At 51.1% G+C, this 23,129-nt stretch overlaps 1 protein-coding gene across 2 annotated transcripts in view; it reads left to right on the top strand.

The window, feature by feature from the left end:
• Nucleotides 1–23,129, top strand: part of AGL (amylo-alpha-1,6-glucosidase and 4-alpha-glucanotransferase) — a 47,399-nt gene that overhangs the window by 7,847 nt on the left and 16,423 nt on the right. For both annotated transcript variants that reach the window (XM_080648025.1, XM_080648026.1), the window contains exons 4-24: nt 1,141–1,307; nt 2,207–2,410; nt 3,626–3,807; nt 3,958–4,069; nt 5,742–5,868; nt 7,262–7,364; nt 7,457–7,554; nt 8,585–8,724; nt 9,529–9,716; nt 11,595–11,718; nt 12,650–12,813; nt 13,102–13,203; nt 13,564–13,719; nt 13,811–13,961; nt 14,728–14,852; nt 14,939–15,051; nt 15,159–15,293; nt 19,252–19,382; nt 20,298–20,434; nt 21,034–21,167; nt 21,637–21,812. In XM_080648025.1, the coding sequence (XP_080504151.1) occupies nt 1,141–1,307; nt 2,207–2,410; nt 3,626–3,807; nt 3,958–4,069; nt 5,742–5,868; nt 7,262–7,364; nt 7,457–7,554; nt 8,585–8,724; nt 9,529–9,716; nt 11,595–11,718; nt 12,650–12,813; nt 13,102–13,203; nt 13,564–13,719; nt 13,811–13,961; nt 14,728–14,852; nt 14,939–15,051; nt 15,159–15,293; nt 19,252–19,382; nt 20,298–20,434; nt 21,034–21,167; nt 21,637–21,812 (2,969 nt within the window). The remainder of the gene's footprint in view (nt 1–1,140; nt 1,308–2,206; nt 2,411–3,625; nt 3,808–3,957; nt 4,070–5,741; nt 5,869–7,261; nt 7,365–7,456; nt 7,555–8,584; nt 8,725–9,528; nt 9,717–11,594; nt 11,719–12,649; nt 12,814–13,101; nt 13,204–13,563; nt 13,720–13,810; nt 13,962–14,727; nt 14,853–14,938; nt 15,052–15,158; nt 15,294–19,251; nt 19,383–20,297; nt 20,435–21,033; nt 21,168–21,636; nt 21,813–23,129) is intronic.

The following is a 23,129-nucleotide window of genomic DNA, read 5'->3' as shown; positions in this document are numbered from 1 at the left end:
AACCATGGCGTGGCAGCTTCGACAGGGATGTCTTGAGATGCAAATAGAAAATGGCTCTTCTAGAAAGTGATCGGAAGGCTCATTGCAGATTCAAAGTATTTTTTTTTAAATATATTTTATTGATTTTTTACGGAGAGGAAGGGAGAGGGATAGAGAGTTAGAAACATCAATGAGAGAGAAACATCGATCAGCTGCCTCCTGCACACTCCCCACTGGGGATGTGCCCGCAACCAAGGTACATGCCCTTGACTGGAATCGAACCTGGGACCCTTCAGTCCACAGGCCGACGCTCTATCCACCAAGCCAAACTGGTTAGGGCCAAAGTATTATTATTATTTTATTTTAAACTGTGTTTTTTACTGATTTGAGAGAGAGAGGAAGGGAGAGGGAGAGAGAGAGAGAGAGAAACATCAATGAGAGGGAAACATGGATCGGCTGCCTCCTGCACGCCCCCTACTGGGAATCGAGCCCAAAACCCGGGCATGTGCCCTGACGGGGAATCAAACCAGAAACCTGTCGGTGTGTGGGGTGATGCTCAACCAACTGAGCCACACCGGGCCATGCATTATTATTATTTTTTAAAACAACAGCTTAAATACTCTAGACTTTCCGTGCAACCTGATGATAGGATGCTACTTACTCGAGTGAGTGCCCTTGTTATTACGGACAGGCTTCAGGACACTTATTTTTTCCATAAAGCAACATTATTGGACATATTATATATATTTTTTAATATTTTATTGATTTTTTACAGGGAGGAAGGGAGAGGGATAGAGAGTTAGAAACATCGATGAGAGAGAATCATCCATCAGCTGCCTCCTGCACATCCTCTACTGGGGATGTGCCCGCAACCAAGGTACATGCCCTTGACCGGAATCGAACCTGGGACCCTTGAGTCCGCAGGCTGACGCTCTATCCACTGAGCCACACCGGTTAGGGCTGGACATATCACATTATGTAAAGATGGGAAAAGGATGAAACGTGGCTTTTCGCTGAGTTTATTACAACTGTTGAAGTGGTTTTACGCGCTCAGAGCTGTACTGTTAACTGGGACAAGGCACTGCCCACTGGAGAGTCAGCCCACGAGATGAAGATCCCCCTCCTGCCGGCTGAGCGTTCTCACGTGTCCCCTTTCCTCAGGACTGAGAAGAGCGGCGGCGGTTACATCGTTGTGGACCCCGTTTTACGCGTCGGTGCTGATGACCGCGTGTTACCCCTGGACTGTGTCACGCTCCAGACCTTCCTCGCTAAGTGTCTGGGGCCCTTTGATGAGTGGGAAAGCCGGCTGCGGGTTGCGAGAGAAGCAGGTACCGTCAGCGTGCTTTCTTTCCTGCTGGGTAACAGTACGTGTAATCGTTGTCTGTGACACAGATCTCACGGGCCCTGCTTCTCCTTTCCATTGTGTTTCTTAGAATATTTAGTAATACAGAGAGGTGGCACTCATGGGATTGTTGATGCCTGACCATTTTTTAATGCATAAAACTGACAAATTATATGGTCCAACTTGAATGGAGGAAGTCTGTGATGAAGTAAGATCATGATTGTTTCTAAGACTTCACTTGGACGTGTAAAGATGAGCGGTACACTATTAGAATGTGTTGGAAAATGTATTATCCTTACATAAACTTTAATTCGACGGATACTGTATTAACTGCCTTCTGTGTGGAAGACGTGTATGGAAAGAAGGCTGTCATACATGCAAGAGTAAAATGAAACTTAAGTTGTGTCTGACTCTTCAATAAGAGGTCATATTAATGTTCTACTTTCAAGTTGAATATGGTGTGAAGAAATAAATGAGAAGTTCACTGTCATAACTAACACAGAATACAAGTATCGTGGAGCATTAAAAGTAGGAGAAAGATATGCTGATAAACTTGCCTAGGATGTATTTTCTACATGTAAATCTATCCATTCAACAAATATAAATCAAGCCCCTAATAGTAACTAGACACCATGGGTGATTTTTTTTCACATACATCATCTCGTTATCTCTGTCTTGGGTGCGAAGACACTGATGTCCTGGAAGACTTAAATGGACTTGCTTGAAGCGACCTGTGATAGAGCTTGGATTTGAACCCAAGCCTTTGCCTCCTTCCTGGTAGCAGGGTCGCCTTCCGGTTTAGAATTACTTAAGGAAGTTGTATTTTGCTCAGATTTAGGTGTTGTTTTCCTTCCGGTGATCTTTGTTTATTTTGTTGCGTTGCAGGTTACAACATGATTCATCTCACGCCATTGCAGACCCTCGGAGAGTCGCGGTCATGCTACTCCCTTGCTAATCAGCTGGAATTAAACCCTGACTTCTCAAGACCTAATAAAAAGTATACTTGGGATGATGTCGGACAGCTGGTGCAAAAACTGAAAAAGGAGTGGGACATTCTTTGTATTACCGACGTCGTCTACAATCACACCGGTATGAGCTTCGTTAACTGCCGTTCGTTTTGACGAAGATATATTCTAATTATTTCATTCCTGGCCATTTCGTATAACATTGGAAACACAAATGACACTTAGGTATCCTTCAATTTAAAAACCACCTTATATAATACCACATTTTCTTTAAAAGAAAACTCAAGGATTGGTTGAATATATAATCAGTGTGTTAAGTATCTGGGTGTAAAACAAGGAAGGGTATTTCGTAAATCAAGCAGGGACTGATCAGGAACGGCAGACGCGGCGGCTGGAAGGATAAAGACGAGAGGGTAACGGGAAGTTTGGTGGTTCGGAGGGTGGAGTACCCCGGCCGAGGGCCTGATGCAGCGGGTTGCAGAGGGTGGGCAGACGGTGGAGGCAGCAGATACGGGATGGACTTTCAAGACATTTGTTCTCGATACTAGGAGACTGTGCAGAGGCTAGAGAAAGAGCTTCTTAGACAGGATGTGTGCTTGTCTGTAGTCTCAGCTTTGGGGGGATACGAGCGTATTAGAAGATGCAGAGGAAGGAACCTCACCTCCCCCAACCCCATTCCCCCCAAAAACACCAGGGAGAAGTGAGTCTGTTGGAGACTCCTAAAGTTAAGGTAAGAGAGCGAGCCCGGAGCTTAGATGGGATGGAGAAGGGCCCTGTCACTCAGGAGCCGGGGCGGGTGGGGATACATGGGAAAGGGGGCTGTTCTCCCACCCTGAACCTCACAGCCAGACACGGAGCAGCCCAGACCCCAGCTGCAGACATAGGTGACTCTGCCCTCACTTTTGCCAGGGGACTTGATGTCGGGCCGGAGCCCCGGCTGCCGGACGGAGAAAGATGTCCTTCGGGCTTCGAAGGAGCAGTTTAGGCTCCCCTCAAGGACCATCAGAGAGGTCATGACCCTCAAAGACACGCTCCTTGTTGCCTCCCACCACGCCAGCAAGCGTGTTATTACAGCGGTGTTAGTAGATCAGCATGGCATCCTGTCTGCTGTCATTAAAAATCCCACAACAGAAAAGCACCATGGACGGCGAAGGGGGTGAGGGGATATATATGTCACAGACACACGTGTTCTCACAGCACAGCGTCAGCATAAAGCACTGATGCCTCAGATCAGACAGCGAGTGGTGGACGGTGACGTGGTATTTCACCGTTAAACTTAGCGCGGCTCCTAAGTCCAGTCCGTTACAAGCTCTTCCCTTGCGTTTCCCCCTTCCTGCAGCTGCTAACAGCAAGTGGATCCAGGAGCACCCAGAAAGCGCATACAACCTCGCGAATTCTCCGCACTTGAAACCCGCCTGGGTCTTAGACCGAGCCCTGTGGCACCTCTCCTGCGACGTGGCCGCCGGGAGATACCGAGACCGAGGGGTGCCCGCGCTGATCGAAAACGACCACCACATGCATGTCAGTATGTACGGCGGGCTCCGCAGCCCAGCACACGATCCCCACACGTGACACGCGTGGCTGAACGTTATTTACAACCGGCCTTGTGACATTTAGTTAAAAAGCTTTAAAAATGTGCAGCTGTGTGTTAACTGTCTGCCGTTTTTCCAGTGCATTCGGAAAGTCACCTGGGAGGACGTTTTCCCAAAGATCCGGCTCTGGGAGTTTTTCCAGGTGGACGTTGACAAAGCCGTTGAGCAGTTCCGAGGACTCCTGACACAAGGTACAGACACACACCAGAGGGCCGGCCGGCCGGCCGATCGGTCGTGTTTCCGAAATGTAATACTCTTCCTTTCCCCGCGTTAACCCTTTCCTAGATGTGTGATGATGTGGGATTTGTGTTGTTTTCATCAACTGTGAAACTCTGCTTTTGGAAGCTCTGAGAGTCAGCGGAGCCGATCGCAGGGCAGGTCGCATCACACATAACCTCATTCCCGCCTTTGGGGCTGTGTCTGTCTCTTGGTTCCTTAGTGCAATGCTCAGAACACAGGAATTAGATTTTGAGAATCTGTATTTCATATTATTTTGTTTGTGCTTTTGTAAACCATTTCTTTTATTTATTTTTAAATATATTTTTTATTGATTTCAGAGAGGAAGGGAGAGGGGGAGAGAGATAGAAACATCCATGATGAGAGAGAACTGTTGATCGGCTGCCACCTGCATGTCCCCTACTGGGGATGGAGCTTGCAACCCAGGCATGTGCCCTTGACCGGAATTGAACCCAGGACCTTCAGTCTTCAGGCCGTCACTCTATCCACTGAGCCAAACCAGCCAGGGCAAAACCATTTCTTTTTAAAAAAATGTTTTTATTGATTTCAGAGAGGAAGGGAGAGGGAGAGAGAGAGAGAAACATCCATGATGAGAGAGAATCATGGATCGGCTGCCTCCTGCACGCCTCACACTGGGGATCCAGCCCACAACCCGGGCGTGTGCCCTGACCAGGAATCGAACCCTGACCTCCTGGTTCCTAGGTCGACACAGCCACTGAGCCACGCCGGCGGGGCTATAAGCCATTTCCATGTCTCTTTAGAATAAGCCAGGTAGTAGTTAGTTAATGTAAAATCGAGCCCGGGAAAGCCATCGCACGCCAACACCCGATGAATCAGGAGCACGTTCCAGAAAAGGAATGAAAAGTCACCCCCAGAACACTTGTTCACTTTGTACGTTTTTCTCATTCTATAAGGAATGTGCTCGTTGGGGGAAAAGATAAAAGTATACAAACAGCCCTGACCGGTTTGGGTCAGTGGATAGAGTGTCGGCCTGCGGACTGAAGGGTCCCGGGTTCGATTCCGGTCAAGGGCATGTACCTTGGTTGCGGGCACATCCCCAGGTGGGGGCGTGCAGGAGGCAGCTGATGGATGTTTCTCTCTCATCATGGATGTTTCTAACCCTCTATCTCTCTCCCTTCCTCTCTGTAAAAAATCAATAAAATATATATTTTTTTAAAAAAGTATACAAACAAACCTGGGGGCAAAGAAAGTCAGCTGGTTAGTGAGACGGACTGTAGGACAGAAAGCAGTCTTTGGGGGAGAGACCTCCTGGGGTTGGTGTGTTTGCTCTGAAAAAAAAAATGTACAGAATAAGTGAATGCTGACGGAGGCAGGAAAGTGGGCCTGGGGTTGGACTGATAGGAATCCCTGTGTTTCTTCTTCCATGGTGTTATTTTCTCCCAACCTCTCTTTTTATCTCTCTCTGTCTCCCTCTGTGTCTCTTTCCCTCCGCGTGTGCATGTGCGTGCATGTGTGTTGGGTGGCGTGCAGGAGGTTGGAGGGGGTCAGGAAGGATGTTTGGGAAACATCTATGAAAAGCATCACGAACTAAGAATTTGGCGTCAGTAAGAGTTCATCTCCTCGTGGGTATTTGCATTCGGGATGATGTCACCTTTTCTTTCTCAGGAAATAGGGAAGGAGCAGCCCCACCGGATGCCCAGCGGCACCTGGAGATTATCCAGGACCCCGAGTACCGGCGGCTGGGCTGTGCTGTGGACATGAACCTCGCACTGGCCACCTTCGTACCCCACAAGTATGTTGTGTGTTCTGGGCAATGGAGAATAAGCCCCAGGCCTGGCCGGCGTGGCCCAGTGGATAGAGCGTCGGCCTGCAGACCGAAGGGTCCCGGGTTCAACGCCGGTCAAGGGCATGTACCTCGGTTGCAGGCTCCTCCCCGGCCCGGGCCCTGGTCAGGGAGCATGAAGGAGGCAAACAATGGATGTGTTTCTCTCACATCACTGTTTCTCTCTGTCTTTCCCTTTCTCTTCCGTTCTCTCTAAAAAATCAATGGAAAAATATCCTCGGGTGAATATTAAAGAATAATAATAATAATAATACGATCACTTCCAAACCTTGAAGTTACGATTCGCAGTGCTGACCAGATATGCTATAATGCCACCTCTCCACTCCTCAAATAGTATTGTTTCCATACTGTTTATTATGCGTTTGAAGAAAAATGAAATAAAGTAATTCAGGACACCCCCCCTTTTCCACGCGCTGGTCCCTGCTCCCGTGGGGGAAGGTAAACATTGGTACAACTGGAAAACTTCTTCGGCCGTAATGAAGACCCTGATTAATGTGTTTAAAGAATATATGACAGCCCTAGCTGGTTTGGCTCAGTGGATAGAGCCTCAGCCTGTGGAGTAAAGGGTCCCAGGTTCGATTCCGGTCAAGGGCATGTACCTTGGTACCAGTAGGGGATGTGCAGGAGGCAGCTGATCGATGTTTCTAACTCTCTATCCCTCTCCCTTCCTCTCTGTAAAAAATCAATAAGATACATTAAAAAAAAAAAAAAAAGAATCTATGACCCTTGGTAGAAATTGCCTTTTCATTTCATTGAAAAGGTATTTTTACTTTAAATAATACTGTATTTTCCAGTTGCAATTCACATACAACCTTACATTAACTTCAGGTGTGCCACCCCGCGATTCGATATCGATACAGCTCTCTGCGTGGTCACCCTGAAAACTAGCACCCGCCTGGGCCACACATGGTCCCGCAGTACTATTGGCGATGTTCCCCGTGCTGTCCCCACGTCCCCGTGACGGTGCTGTCACTGCCAGCTTCACTTCTTCAGCCCCTCACCTTTGTCACCAACCTCCTGGGACATTTTATTTTATTTTTTTTATTATTATTTTTTTAATATATTTTATTGATTTTTTACAGAGACAAAGAGAGAGGGATAGAGAGTTAGAAACATCGATGAGAGAGAAACATCGATCAGCTGCCTCCTGCACACCCCCACCTGGGGATGTGCCCGCAACCAAGGTACATGCCCCTGACCAGAATCGAACCTGGGACCCCTCAGTCCACAGGCCGACGCTCTATCCACTGAGCCAAACTGGTCAGGGCCCTCCTGGGACATTTTAAACGTAGAACGTGTGACAGCGTGAACGAATAGGCTTATGTTGCTCTCTCTGCTCCAGCAACGGGCCGGCCGCGATTGACGAATGCTGTGACTGGTTCCGGAAGAGAATCGAGGAATTAAATGCAGAGAAACTCCAGCTCGTCAACTCTCATCAGGAGCAGGTTGGACCTGTGGTTGCACTGCCGTTGGTCTCTGAATCGTAATATCGGCTGTTGTTGTTGCTACGACGTTAACATCATTTCATGTTTTCTAGGCAGTTAATTGCATTCTGGGAAATGTGTTTTATGAACGGCTGGCTGGCCACGGCCCCAAACTAGGACCCATCACTAGGAAAGATCCTTTAGTTACCAGGTATTCTGTTTTTGTTTTCTTCTCATTAAAAGTTAAAAGTGGGCCCTGGCCGGTTCGGCTCAGTGGATAGAGTTCAGTTCGGCTCAGTTGGCCTGCGGACTGAAGGGTCCCAGGTTCGATTCCGGTCAAGGGCACGTACCCAGGTTGTGGGCTCGATTCCCAGTGGGGGGCATGCAGGAGGCAGCCAATCAGTGAGTCTCTCTCATCATAGAGGTTTCTCTCTCTCTCCCCCTCTCCCTTCCTCTCTGAAATCAATTAAAACATATTTTTAAAAAATTAAAAGTGGTCCTTAGCTTTTCAAGTGAGCCTCAGCGTTCCCTTTGGTGTGTGACTTGCAGTGCATTTCTTCAATGGCAGTAGAAGAGCTGAGCTGATTGGGTGGCGAGGCTTGCTGCTAGTTCATTCTGTTAGGCAGACCTGTAGTTAGAGACACCATCATCAGTGAAGCTACTGCATGATTACTTACATTAATGTCCCGGGGGACTGCGCACTGACTGATCATTTCCGTGTCACTCAAATGGAGCAAGCCTTCAGCTCCTTTTACTAATGTGAAGCATCAGCTGGGCAGCTGATGTGGAGCAAAGGTAACATGGGTACCTCAGTGATTTTATTAGTCAGCTAGAGGCCCGATGCAGGAAATTCGTGCAAGAATAGGCCTTCCTCCCCCCGGCTGCCGGCACCGGCTTCCCTCGCAGCCCTGGCTTTGCCCAGAAGGGTGTCCGGAAGGACGTGCGGTCTAATTAGCATATTACGCTTTTAGTATTATAGGTTAGGAGGCCTTGTAAGTTACGATTCGCAGTGCTGACCAGATACGCTACAATGCCACCTCTCCACTCCTCACATTCTACCAGACTGACTCCCAGACTCCGCCGCGGGCGCTTGACCTGCACGGACACTGACTTCCTGCGCATGCGTCCACCGGGTCTTACTAGTTCTGCCCACGGGGGAGGAGCTTCAGAGCTCACAGGGCCAGCGCCCATCTCTCCCGAGAGCTACTCCGCGTGGCTTCACGGTCCTTCCTGTCGCCCAGGTACTTCACGTTCCCTTTTGAAGAATCGAGCCTCTCCGCGGAGGAAGCCGTGGTCCACCTCCCCCAGAAAGCCTGCTTCCTGATGGCGCACAACGGCTGGGTCATGGGGGACGACCCCCTTCGGAACTTCGCCGAGCCAGGTGCGTGCCGGGAGGAACTGACAGGGAACCCATCGGTATATTTATTTTTCAGCATTTTAGAACTAGAAGTCTGTTTTAATGACAATCAAAGTAATTTAAAGATCGCACTTAAAAGTAAAAAGGATGCAACTTGGGGCTTAAGTGTCTCTGCCAGCTCCTTTCTGGCCATTGCAGATGAAGAACAAAGCATCCTCTGTGTCATGGACTGAACGTCGCCTAACATGGGTGTACGGCGGGGATGGAGCTTCCGATGTGTGTGGTGGAACTGTAGCTTTAAAGCAGGCGTCCTCAAACTACGGCCCGCGGGCCACATGCGGCCCACCGAGGACCTTTATCCGGCCCGCCGGGTGCCGCTGCCTGTCCTGCTTAGCAGCCGACGCGTCCCGGGCCCGCAGTGAGCATAGGAATTTGTTCATAGTTTTTTTTAAACTATAGTCGGCCCTCCAACGGTCTGAGGGACAGTGAACTGGCCCCCTGTTTAAAAAGTTTGAGGACCCCTGCTTTAAAGGGCCAACGACATGGCCATTGCTGTTTTCCTTGAAGAGGCAGCTTGACTTTTTGTCACCAAGCCCACGTTTTTAGAAGAGGCGAGGAGCTAGCATTCTTGCAAAGTAGATGAGACGTCAATTCGTACTAATTTTTTAAAACTTTGTCCCAAGCCTCGTGAGGTACCACCTTCACCGGCACGTGCATGGCTTGTGGTCGAAATAGCCCACGGGGCGTCCGTCAAAGCTCAGTGTCCCCCTGGAGTCGTCGTCCCCTTTTGACGTCCTGGGTCACTGACGGCAAGCTCTCTCCCTCCAGGGTCCAACGTGTATCTCCGGAGGGAGCTGATCTGCTGGGGAGACAGCGTGAAGCTGCGCTACGGGCAGAAGCCGGAGGACTGCCCGTACCTCTGGGCCCACATGAAGAAGTACACGGAGATCACCGCCACGCACTTCCAGGGGGTGCGGCTGGACAACTGCCACTCCACACCTCTCCACGTGGCCGAGGTACGGAGGCCGCTCGCCTCCATCGGCAAGGGGTCCCACACCCTCTCCCGGCTCCCTGGATGGAGCGCGTGTGCACCCCCGTGCACCCCTGGTGCTGCCGGACACAGCCTGGATCTGCTGGTTGTATTTAAAACCTCCGCACAACTTGCATAATTCTCTTTTTTTTTTTTGGTAATCCTCACCCGAGGATATTTTTCCATTGATTTTTAGGGAGAGTGGGAGAGAGGGAGAGACGGAGAGAAACATCGATGTGAGAGAGACACATCAGTTGGTTGCCTCCTCCACGTGCCTTGACCAGGACCTGGGCTGGAGTGGAGCCTGCATCCAATTGTGCCCTCGAACCTGGGCCCCTTTGCTCGGCAGGCCGACGCTCTATCCACTGAGCAACACTGGCTAGGGCACAATTTGCGCAATTCTAACCAAATTTTTTTTTTAATATATATTTTATTGACTTTTACAGAGAGGAAGGGAGAGGGATAGAGTTAGAAACTAACCGAATCTTTTGACGTGGTTATTATAGAATACGGAGCGATAAAATGTTTGAGTTAATGTTTTTATTCTAATTTAGGGAAATAGAAAGTCTCTAGGATCCTACTTGTTAGCTGATAGAATGTCAGGTCCTTCATTAACCTTCGTGCAAACGCTGTGTTAAGAATTTTGGACCCGAACTGGTTGTGGATGAGGAGTTCATCACACCTGCAGGAACAGCTGTCTGCAGTGAGTCAGTGGATCCAATCGGTGCCACTCCTGCGTGACTCACAGCAGGGGCTCCGTCAGTGACGGCTTAGTGCACCGCCCGGAAAGTAGAGGCACACGCACACACACACACACACACACACACACACACACACGCTCACACACACGTGCACACAGACACGCTCACACACACGCACGCACACGCACACTCACACACACGTGCACACACACAGACACAAACACGCTCACACATACGTGCGCGCACACGTGCACACACACAAACACATGCTCGCACACACACGCTCATGCACACACACGTGTGCACACACACAGACACACAAACACACGCTCACACACACACGCTCACGCACACACACAAACACACACGCCGCGGAAAGCCTAGCAGAACTGCAGGGCGATGGTTTACCTTTTCAACACGACACTAACGTTTGTCTTTTCCCCTTTCCTGTCCCTATGATCTTTACAAAATCTAACCTTCCTTTGAACTGTTTCCTTCTCTTTTTTTAAAAAAATATTTTTTTAATGATGTCAGAGAGGGAGAGAAACATCCATGATGAAAGAGGATCATGGATTGGCTGCCTCCTGCACACCCCACACTGGGGATGGAGCCCACAACCCAGGCCTGTGCTCCGACTGGGGATGGAACCCTGACCTCCTGGTTCCTAGATTGATGCTCAACCACTGAGCCCCGCCGGCCGGGCAGTTTCATTCGCTTTTTTAAAAAATATATTTTATTGACTTTTTTACAGAGAGGAAGGGAGAGGGATAGAGAGTTAGAAACATCCATGATGAGAGAGAAACATCGATCAGCTGCCTCCTGCACACCCACCACTGGGGATGTGCTCACAACCAAGGTACATGCCCTTGACCGGAATCGAACCCGGGACCCTTCAGTTCGCAGGCCGACGCTCTGTCCACTGAGCCACACCGGCCAGGGCTCATTGTCTTTACATATTCTCTGCTTGTTGGGTACACCGGTCTGTTTTATTTTATTCTTTACATTTACGTTAATTGTAGTTGGAAATGCCTGCCGGATTCCCGGGTTGTCTTGCAACATGGTCTTTTCCCATCGAGTCCGTGCCCAGGCTCGCCCCTCCGCCCTCCGCCCTCCGCCCGTCGTGTTTTCTCTGCTGGTGACATTTCTGACTCTGCTTTCTGCAGTACATGCTGGACGCCGCCCGGAGACTGCAGCCCAACCTGTACGTGGTAGCGGAGCTGTTCACCGGCAGCGAGGAGCTGGATAACATCTTCGTCACCAGGCTGGGCATCAGCTCCCTGATCCGAGGTGGGCGTGCTGGCGTGGGCGACAAGGCACTGCCCAGCGCTCCGTTACGGCTTCATACTTTCAGCCAGCGCGTGCTCCTTAAATATCTGCACAGAATCCCCAGTGTGACTCCGTCTGCTTTAGTTTTGTGTGTTTTTTTTTCAGTAAAAATTTCCACTGTGGGAAAAAACATTTTATTTTTTACTATGTATTTATTGATTTTATCAATCGACTGCCTTCTGCACACCCCCTACTGGGGATCAAGCCCACAACCCTGGCACATGCCCTGATTGGGAATCGAACCGTGACCTCCTGGTTCATGGGTCGACAGTCAACCACTGAGCCACACTGGCCGGGCAGTAAAATATTTTAAATTGAAAGACCAGGGCGATGCATTGATGACTCCTGAACAAAACCATTTTGTTGTTGTTGAAAACATACAAATCTGTTTTTCCTCTTCACTACCTAGATACACGATTGAATCCTGAGATTTTTATCTAACCAGCACCCTAATAACAACACATCCTCCCTTTTATCTACACGAGCCCTTTTCCCAGTTAAACGATCGAGTAACACATTTTTTGGTCACTTAAGCTCGTGGACATTTGTTTAAATGTTTAAAGCAGTTTTTTAAAAATATATATACTTTTGTTGATTTCAGAGAGAGGAAGGGAGAGGGAGAGAGAGATAGAAATGTCAGTGATGAGAGAAAGTCATGGATCGGCTGCCCCCTGTACACCCCGTTTTGGGGATCAAGCCCGCAACCCGGGCACGTGCCCTGACCAGGAATCGAACCTGGGACCCTTCAGTCTGCAGGCCAAACCAGCTAGGGCTAAAGCAGCTTTACTGTTTGGTGATATTTACGTGGCCTCCTTTTGAAAGTCAGGCATGATGGGAAATCTCGCCTCGGACATTAACAACGAAGATTAAAACAGCCCGTCTCGCTTTGCAGAGGCCATGAGTGCGCATAACAGCCACGAGGAGGGCAGGCTGGTCTACCGCTACGGTGGCGAGCCCGTGGGCTCCTTCGTCCAGCCCTGCCTGCGGCCCCTGATGCCGGCCATCGCCCACGCCCTGTTCATGGACATCACCCACGACAACGAGTGCCCCATCGTGGTGAGCGCCCAGCCTGAGGCTCGTGTGGACTTGTCTTGCTACGCGTTCCCATGTTGAGTCCTCCGACATTCAGTGGCAGTGATGTCCACAGGCTCCAGAAAAGCGTTAGCTTCATCCGTGACGGCGGGACGGCGGGCTTGCAACGCCTTGTGATCGGTTCTAAATCAGCGTGGTGCATCTTATAGAACGTATTCCTGCAATGATCCTTTTACTCCGTGATGCTGTCCGATGGCTCTTTACACTGGGAAGAACATTAACTTCAGGGTTTTTTGTCTGTTTGTTTTCTAGCACAGATCCGCCTACGACGCCCTCCCGAGCGCCACCATCGTCTCCATGGCGTGCTGTGCGAGCGGAAGCACGCGGGGCTATGACGAATTGGTGCCTCACCAGGTTTGTTTATGTGCTGTCTTCAACCCTCATGGCCCGGCCAGTGTGGCTCAGGGGTTGAGCGTGGATCCATGAACCAGGAGGTCACGGTTCGATTCCCGGTCAGGGCACACGCCCTGGGTGGCGGGCTCGATCCGCGGTGGGGGGCGTGCAGGAGGCAGCCGATCCATGACTCTCATCGTTGATGTTGCTATCCTTCTCTCCCTCTCGTTTCCTCTCTCTGACATCAATAAAGACATATTTTAAAATAAAATAAATAAAATAAATAAAATAAAATCCACATGGCCAGCAGCTTTGAGCATTTGCCCCCAAAGTTCTCCTTGTGGGGAAAGTGTACACACGTTCTGCCTTCACTCTGTCCAGATTTCAGTGGTGACCGAAGAGCGGTTTTACACCAAGTGGAACCCCGGGGCCTCGCCATCAAACACGGGCGAAGTGAACTTCCAGAGCGGGATCCTCGCGGCCAGGCGCGCCATCAACAGCCTCCACCGGGAGCTCGGGGCCGGCGGCTTCGTCCAGGCAAGACGCGGGCTTGTCCACGTTTTCTCTCCTAAGTCCGCGCGCGTCTCCCCATCCGGAGCGCTGACCTCTCGCCCCTCCTGCGCCGCAGGTGTACGTGGACCAGGTGGACGAGGACATCGTGGCGGTGACCAGACACTCCCCCAGCAGCCATCAGTCCGTGGTGGCTGTGTGCAGGACTGCGTTCCGGAACCCCAAGACTTCCTTCTACAGCAAGGAGGTGCCCCAGATGTGTATCCCCGGTAATGCCTCCTGAACACGTTACTGGGATCGTAGTACGTTGCTGTGTTAAACCACACTACGTGACGTTACATTGCCGTTGTATGTCGCGTGCATTACAACCCAGGGCACGCGTGCTTGTCGCGGAGAAAAAGAATTCGAAATCTTGGTAATAATTTTGTTTTGTTTTTTCATCCGCACCCAAGGATATGTTTTTCTTTTTTTTTTTTTTTTTATGTATTTTTATTGATTTCAGAGAAGAAGGGAGAGGGAGAGAGAGAGAAACATCAGTGATGAGAGAGAGTCATTGATCGGCTGCCTCCCTCACGCCCCCCACCGGGGACTGAGACTGCAACCCGGACATGTGCCCTTGACCGGAATTGAACCTGGAACCCTTCAGTCCACAGGCCGATGCTCTGTCCACCAAGCCAAACCAGCCAGGGCAAGGATATGTTTTTCATTGATTCTAGAGAGAGAGAGGAAAGGAGAGGGAGAGAGAGAGAGACACATCGATTGGTTGCCTCCCATTCACCCCGATTGAGATCAAACCCACAACCCAGGCACGTGCTCTGACCGGGAATCAAACCTGCGACCTTTGGTGCACGGGACGGCACTCCAACCAGCTGGGCCACATCGGCCGGGGCATTGTTTTTTGTGTGTTTTTTTTTTTTTAATTAACTGAGTTTTCATCTTTAACTTTCAATTCAGTGGTTTTTAAAACCCCTTTTGCGATTCCTCACTTCAGATGGTTTCTTATGCAATTCTGTTAACATGCTTACACGCTCCTAGGTAAAATTGAAGAAGTCGTGCTTGAAGCTAGGACTGTTGAAAGGAACACAAAACCTTATAGGAAGGATGAGAAGTGCATCAACGGGATGCCCAACGTCACCGTGGAAACCAGAGAACACATCCAGGTACGCGGCGCGCTTGTCCTGCTCCTGGGCTCAGCGTCCTGGGGGCGTGGGGATGATTCACGGCTCCTCTCTCCCTTTGTCCCAAGCTTCACCAGAGTAAGGTTGTCAAACAAGCCGGAATCACCACCAAGGGCCCCAACGAATACATTCAGGAGATAGAATTCGAGAACCTGTCTCCAGGAAGCGTTATCATATTCCGGTATGGCAGCGTTCACACCGCGGACCGTGCTTCTGTGTAACACAGTTTGCGTCGATTTTAAGTAACTGACTCTTAGAGACGATCGCCCTTCCCTCTCGTGCTTTCAGAGTGAGTCTCGACCCCCACGCACAGGTCGCGGTTGGGATTCTCCGCAATCATCTGACGCAGTTCAGTCCTCACTTCAAGGCCGGGAGCCTCGTGGTCGACAACTCAGACCCCATATTGAAGGTCCCCTTTGCGTCGTGAGTACGCCCCTGCACGGACACCTGCTCCTGTAACTCCCGGGGACCACCGCCGGCCTGAGGTGGGCGGGCTTAAGGGTTCCTGCATCCTTGCCCCTCAAAGGGGGGCCCGAGGACCAGCAGCCCCCGCATCACCGACCGTTAGCATTACCCCGAGTGCCTGCTCGTTGGTGTGTGCCGGCATGTACACTCTCTCTATAGACACAAATACACACACACACACACACACACACACACTCACACGATTCTGTCTACACACTCTCACACACACACACACGATTCTGTCTACACTCTCTCTCTCACACACACACACACGATTCTGTCTACACTCTCTCTCTCACACACACACACACGATTCTGTCTACACTCTCTCTCTCACACACACACACACGATTCTGTCTACACTCTCTCTCTCACACACACACACACGATTCTGTCTACACTCTCTCTCTCACACACACACACACGATTCTGTCTACACTCTCACACACACACACACGATTCTGTCTACACTCTCACACACACACGATTCTGTCTACACTCTCTCTCTCACACACACACACGATTCTGTCTACACTCTCTCACACACACACACACACACGATTCTGTCTACACTCTCACACACACACACACGATTCTGTCTACACTTCTCACACACACACACACACACGATTCTGTCTACACTTCTCACACACACACACACGATTCTGTCTACACTCTCACACACACACACACGATTCTGTCTACACACACTCACACACACGATTCTGTCTACACTTCTCACACACACACACACACACGATTCTGTCTACACTCTCACACACACACGATTCTGTCTACACTCTCTCTCACACACACACACACACACGATTCTGTCTACACTCTCACACACACACGATTCTGTCTACACTCTCTCACACACACACGATTCTGTCTATACTCTCTCTCTCACACACACACACACACGATTCTGTCTGCACTCTCACACACACACACACACACACGATTCTGTCTGCACTCTCTCTCACACACACACACACGATTCTGTCTATACTCTCTCTCTCACACACACACACACGATTCTGTCTATACTCTCACACACACACACACGATTCTGTCTATACTCTCTCTCACACACACGATTCTGTCTGCACTCTCTCTCACACACACACACACACACAATTTTTCTGAACGACTTGAAACGCATACATCATACTTCTTACCACATCATTTTTTAAAAACTGCCAACGTGGTGTTCCGTTACCTAGCGACGCCGTCATTGACTTCTCCATTTGGGGGCATCCAGGTTGCCTCCAGTTGTCCCCAGTTCTGTGTGTGTGATAACCTTTGCGTACTCCCTTACTGCTTCCCCTCCTCCTCCCTGCCTGGGCGGGGCCACACCAGGGAGAGGGTGGGTTTGAAATGTCCGCTGCGGCCTCACCACTGTTGGTCTGATGTTAGACACGACAGTTAGATGTGTGTATCTCCGTGCCTCCGTCTGGAACACGGGCTTCTAACAGTACCTACCGCTTAAAACCCGGGAGGGTTACATAGGAGAACGCATATAAAGTGCTAACCTTGGCCATCATTAGTCATCGGGAGCATTTCCGGAAATGGGGTTTCTGGGTGGGAATACAGCCACCTATTGGAAGCTCTTAACATCCCGAGTTCCCTCCAGAACGATTATGCTCTGTAATCCTTCCCGCTCTGTGCACGAGTGTCCATGACCCCTCCTCACCAACCCCGAGGGTGTGCTGTCGTAGTGAGGTGGTTAAGCACAGAGGCTAGCAGCAGGCTGCCTGGGGACGGCTCTAGTGTCGGACTCCGATCAGCGGTGAGACGTAAGGCCGTGGGCAGATGTCCAGTACGGTGACCAGGGCCTCCCTCCGGAGCTCTGAGGACTCCCCGTGTCAGACACTTAGCGCAGTGTGTGACACATAGTAAGTGGTCCCTAAGTGTTCGCCGTCCCTAATCGAACTGGCTAATATAAAGTCGTTTATAAAGTAGATAAAAGTTGTTAGATAGAAAGCAACACCTCATTTTATTTTAAATATTAAGTTTTTTTTGTCGTCGGCCGTTTGTATTTATCGGTGATATGTCATTTTACACATTCACCCTTTTCTCTAGAGAGCTCAACTATCTTTGTTGTTTTATAAGAACTTTTATCAGCAGGGATATTAACTTTTTAAAAATACGTATTTTTTAAATATATTCTTACTGATCTCAGAGAGGAAGGGAGAGGGAGAGAGAGAGAAACATCAGTGATGAGAGAGAATCATTGATCAGCTGCCTCCTGCACGCCCCACACTGGTGATTGAGCCTGCAACCCGGGCCTGTGCCCTGACCGGGATTCAACCGTGACCTCCTGGTTCATAGGTCGATGCTCAACCACGGAGCCACACCAGCTGGGCAGGAATATTAACTCTTAATTCAAACTCTTCTTAGCAAAATGGTTGCACTCTAAAAAAAACCCACGTGGTGCAACCGTTTTGTGTTCCTATGGAATGCTTGCAAGACGGGTGTTCCTCCTCAGCCCTGCTCAGCTCACCTGGGGCGCCCCCGGGAATCTGCGGTGAATGGGCTCGCAGCCAGCTCTCCCGCAGGGAGAGGCTAGAAGGGCGTTGTGCCGACACTGCCGATGGATTTGGCTCGCAGCCTGCACAGGGAGTCGTCCCAGCTGTGGGGTTCTGCCTGAGACAGGACTAAAGGAGGAAGAAGGAAGTCCAGTCAATAGGGCGTGTGTTCCCATAAAATTCAAGAGGATGTGCTTTCAGTTATGGACAAGGAAGTCACCTGAGCAACTAGAAGCGCAAGAAGTGGGGGACCGGGGGTACTGAGCTGTGGTCAGGTATAGGGCCTCACTGCTGACCGAGCGAGCGAGCCAGGGAAATCAGGCTGCGATAGGCCCTTCCTTCTGACCATTACCAACAAGCATCTACCCAGGCGTCCTCAAACTACGGCCCGCGGGCCACATGCGGCCCGCCGAGGACATGTATCCGGCCCGCTGGGTGCCGCTGCCTGTCCTGCTTAGCAGCCGACTCGTCCCGGGCCTGCAGTGCGCATAGGAATTTGTTCATAGTTTTTTTTTTAAACTATAGTCCAGCCCTCCAACGGTCTGAGGGACAGTGAACTGGCCCCCTGTTTAAAAAGTTTGAGGACCCCTGAATTCTAACCTAAGAAAAGCCCTGGTTTCTGAGTGACCGAGCTGAAAGGCAGGGCGACCTTGGAGACGGAGACGGGAGAATTCCAAAGGCAGAGCCGGGACCTTGGGTGATCCCTTTTCTGGTCCTTCGATAAGTATCTTGAGTTTAAGGTAATTGGGGTAAAAAGCTCTGGGTGTCCCACACAGGAAAATATAAAGGAGGGGGGAAATCTTTGCCCAAACCAGAAAGATTAAGAAAACAAATTTGTGCCCTGGCCGGTGTGGCTCAGTGGATACAGCGTAGGCCTGTGGACTGAAGAGTCCCGGGTTCGATTCTGGCCCAGGGCACAGGCCCGGGTTGCGGGCTCAATCCCCAGCAGGGGGCGTGCAGGAGGCAGCCGATCCAGGATTCTCTCTCATCATGGATGTTTCCATCTCTCTCCCCCTCTCCCTCTCTGAAATCAATTAAAAATATATTTTTAAAAAATTAAAGCAAGTTTGTGAGCCAAAGAACGTCGCGGTCGGAGGTTTTCCCAGCGTGCTCCTAACGAACAGGCGTGGCCCGCGCTCCTTTCCCTGGCGTGGAAGCCGAGTTCCTCCCGCCTGCCGTGTTGCCACGCTTTCCCCCGGCGTCGCTGTCAGGCGTGTAGGTTGTTGGTGAGGCCTCCTGTGGGAACGGTGAGCTCCTCCCGCACGCACCGCTGAGACGCCCTGCGGTCATGGCGCAGGGTTTCCTCCTGCACGTTGATGGGCGGCAGGTGGGCCGGCCGTCCGTCCGTCCATCCGTCCGTCTCACCAGCTCTCTGTGTCGCTCAGCATCGCCTCCAGGTTGACCCTGGCCGAGCTGAATCAGGTGCTCTACCGCTGCGAGGCCGAGGAGCGCGAGGATGGCGGAGGGTGCTACGACGTACCCCGCTGGGCGCCGCTCAAGTACGCGGGCCTTCAAGGTAAGCCAGGGTGAGCAGGCGTCAGCTTGTGGGTGGTTTTTTCAAGAGCCGGATGGTGTCCTTTTAGTAAAACTGGGCGTGTGGGCTCAGAGCCGGGACGCCTGGGCTCAGCTTGTGGCTCTGCTGCCCGCTCCTTCCGTCGCCTCTGCCAGAAAGCTGCTCTCCGCCACCGCCCACCGCTAGGAAGTGTTAATGACACTGCCCAGCACCGAGGCTTTTTCTGAAGACGAAATGACACTGCCCACCCCGTGTTGTGCAGTGGTTGAGTGTCAACCCATGAACCAAGAGGTCACCGGTTCGATTCCTGGTGTGGGAGTTGCAGGAGGCAGCCGATCGATGTCCCTCGCTCATCGATGTTTCTTTCGTGTGTGTGTGTGTGTGTGTGTGTGTGTGTGTGTGTGTGTTTTAATTCTTTATCTCATCGATGTTTCTCTCTTTTCCTCTCTCTCTAAAATCAATTAGAAAACATATTTTACAAAAAGAAAAGTCGCCTGTCTATGACAAAAACGTGCTATGTATGCGTAAGACTTCCGTTGCTCTCTGGGAGTTACTTAGAGACGTGCCTGTGTACCTCACTTGGACACTTCGTTTACTTCCAAGTCCCCCCTGTTCTGTTTCGACATCGTTTCCAAAGTAGGCTTTAGTCTTATGATCGGTCACCACGGATGCTCTTGCTCCCTCTGAAACCAGTTCTGTGATTTCCTTAAGTCTTCCCTGAATGTGAGTGAATCTACCACCTGTCAACACAGACACACACAGACATCCGTTTCCTTCCCAAGATGCCCCAGGGCAGAGAAAGCATGCCAGCGGGGACACCGTCCGCCTCCCCAGACGGTTAGCCACGAGCAGCAGTCCAGGCTGTGGAGCCCATGGCTTCTGCCAGCGACAGAGCCTGACATGTCTGTGACCTTGCAGGACTGATGTCCGTATTGGCAGAGATCAGACCAAAGAACGACTTGGGGCACCCCTTCTGTGACAACTTGAGAGCTGGAGACTGGATGATTGACTACGTCAGTAGCCGGCTCGTTTCCCGATCGGGAGCTGTGGCTGAGGTAAGCACAGCCGGGTTGTAGTCCAGATAGACAAGGCACAGTAAGATCCGTATTACCCGTTATCTATACTAATAAAAGGGTAATATGCTAATTAGACCGGGTGGACCGGACATCTTCCGGACGTCCGACTTCCTTCCAGACAAAGCCACGGTGGCGGGGGTCGAGGCAGAGGTAGTTAGGGGCAATCAGGCAGGCAGGCGAGCAGTTAGGAGCCAACGGTCCCGGATTGTGAGAGGGATATCGGGATCCGGCCTAACCCGCAGTCGGACATCCCCTAGGGGTCCCAGATTGGAGAGGGTGCAGGCCGGGCTGAGGGACACCCCCCCTCCCATGCACGAATTTCGTGCACCGGGCCTCTAGCGTGTATAATATTTACATAATGAACAAGGGCACAGTAAGATCTGTGTTACCATGTTATATGTATAATATTTACATGGTTTGCTACCCTGAAACATTTTCCCGTCATCTCTCAGTTCTAATAAATGGGTACCTGGTTGGTAGATAACTAGTCAGTAGCGTTGCTGGTCTGGATTTGCCTTTTAGCCTACAGCCGGCCTGCAAACACACCACATGCGCTTTTTGCATTGTGTCCCTCACAGGTGGGTAAGTGGCTGCAGGCCATGTTCTTCTACCTGAAGCAGATCCCGCGCTACCTGATCCCGTGCTACTTCGATGCCGTGCTGATTGGCGCCTACACCACTCTCCTGGACACAGCGTGGAAGCAGATGTCCAGGTACCCGGCAGGGCCTGGGAAGTAGGCATGCTTGTGCAGAAGCCGTGTGCGGCGTGTTTACACGCGCTCTGAGAAGGCCGTGTAGAGAGCATAGACGCAGAGAGCTGAGAGCTTTCCTAAGTGGGTGGTGACAGCATTAGCCTCCTGTCCTATGGAGCATACAGAAGCTCAGATATTAAAATCTGTTCTGCCCGGATGGCGTGGCTCAGGGGTTGAACCTCAACCCAGGAACCAAGAGGTCACTGGTTTGATTCCTGGTCAGGGCGCGTGCCCAGGTTGTGGGCTCAATCCCGTGTAGGGGGTGTGCAGGAGGCAGCCAATCAAGGATTTTTCTCTCATCGTTGAAGTTTCTCTCACCCTCTCCCTTCCTCTCTGAAATCAATAAAAATGCATATTTTTAAAAATAAGTAAATAATAAAATGTTTGTGTTTCTATGAATAACACTTTCAACCCTGCCACCTCCTTGCAGCTTCGTCCAGAACGGCTCTACCTTCGTGAAACACCTGTCTCTGGGCTCGGTGCAGATGTGCGGGGTGGGCAGGTTCCCCTGCCTGCCCCGGCTCTCCCCGGCCCTGCCCGACGTGCCCTACAGGCTGAACGAGGTCACGCGGGAGCAGGAGCAGTGCTGCGTGTCTCTAGCAGCAGGTGAGGTGTGCGTACAAGGTGGGAATGTGTACGTCAGAACACTTCAGAGAGGAAACGCTATGGAAGTGATTGTTTATTTCATTTGTGTTTTTAAAAATTTATCTTTATGGCTGAAAGTGGAAATGATCGTTTTTTTAAAAAAACACATTCATGACGTTATCCAAGATCTTGTGTGACTGCTTAGCAAGACCTCACCGAGGACCACTGTGAACATCACAACCGTGCTGCCACGTGATTGTGACTGTCCCCCCTAACTGCCCTCCCCTGCAGGCCTGGTCCCCCGCAACTGCCCTCCCCTGCAGTCCTGGTCCCCCCCAACTGCCTTTCCCTGCAGGCCTGGTCGCTCCCTACTTCCCTCCTCTGCCAGCTTGGTCACCCCAACTGCCCTCCCCTGCAGGCCTGGTCACCCCTAACTGCCCTCCCCTGCAGTCCTGGTCGCTCCCTACTTCCCTCCTCTGCCAGCTTGGTCACCCCTAACTGCCCTCCCCTGCAGGCTTGATCGCCCCCAACTGCCCTCCCCTGCAGGCTTGATCACCCCCAACTGCCCTCCCTTGCTGGCCATCTTGTGGTGGCCATCTTGTGTCTACATGGGGGCAGGATCTTTGACCACATGGGGCAGCCATCTTGTGTGTTGGAGTGATGGTCAATCTGCATATTACTCTTTTATTAGATAGGATAGAGGCCTGGTGCACGGGTGGGGGCCAGCTGGTTTGCCCTGAAGGGTGTCCCGGATCAGGGTGGGGTTCCCTTGGGGCGTGGGGTGGCCTGGGAGAGGGGCCTGTGGTGGTTTGCAGGCCGGCCACGCCCCCTGGTGACCCAAGCGGAGGCCCTGGTATCTGGGGTTTATTTATCTTCTACAATTGAAACTTTGTAGCTGGAGTGGAGCCAAGCCGTGGCAGCAGCCATTTTTGGGGGGATTTATGTATCTTCTATAATTGAAACTTTGTAGCCTTAAGCGGAGGCCTGGCCTGGCCAGGGTGTGCGGAAAGCTTGGCTTCCTCCATCACCGGGGGCAACCCTAGCCTCCTGCTCTTTCCTGCTCCATGGCTGCCACCATTTCTGTTTGGGTTAATGTATCTTCTATCATTGAAACTTTGTAGCCTTGAGCGGAAGCCTAGGCCGGCAAGGGCAGGCGGAAAGCTTGGCTTCCTCCATTGCCGGGGAAACCCAAGCCTCCCTCCTGCTCTCTGTAGCCGTAGCCATCTTGGTTGGGTTTATTTGCATACTCACTCCTGATTGGCTGGTGGGCATGGCTTGTGGGTGTAGCGGAGTGATGGTTAATTTGCATATTACTCTCTTATTATATAGGATTGATAG

This window comes from Plecotus auritus (genome assembly GCF_963455305.1).
Source record: "Plecotus auritus genome assembly, chromosome: 12".
Lineage (NCBI taxonomy): Eukaryota > Metazoa > Chordata > Mammalia > Chiroptera > Vespertilionidae > Plecotus > Plecotus auritus.
The sequence above is the reverse complement of the archived record's forward strand: the minus strand, read 5'-3'. Positions and strand labels throughout refer to the sequence as shown.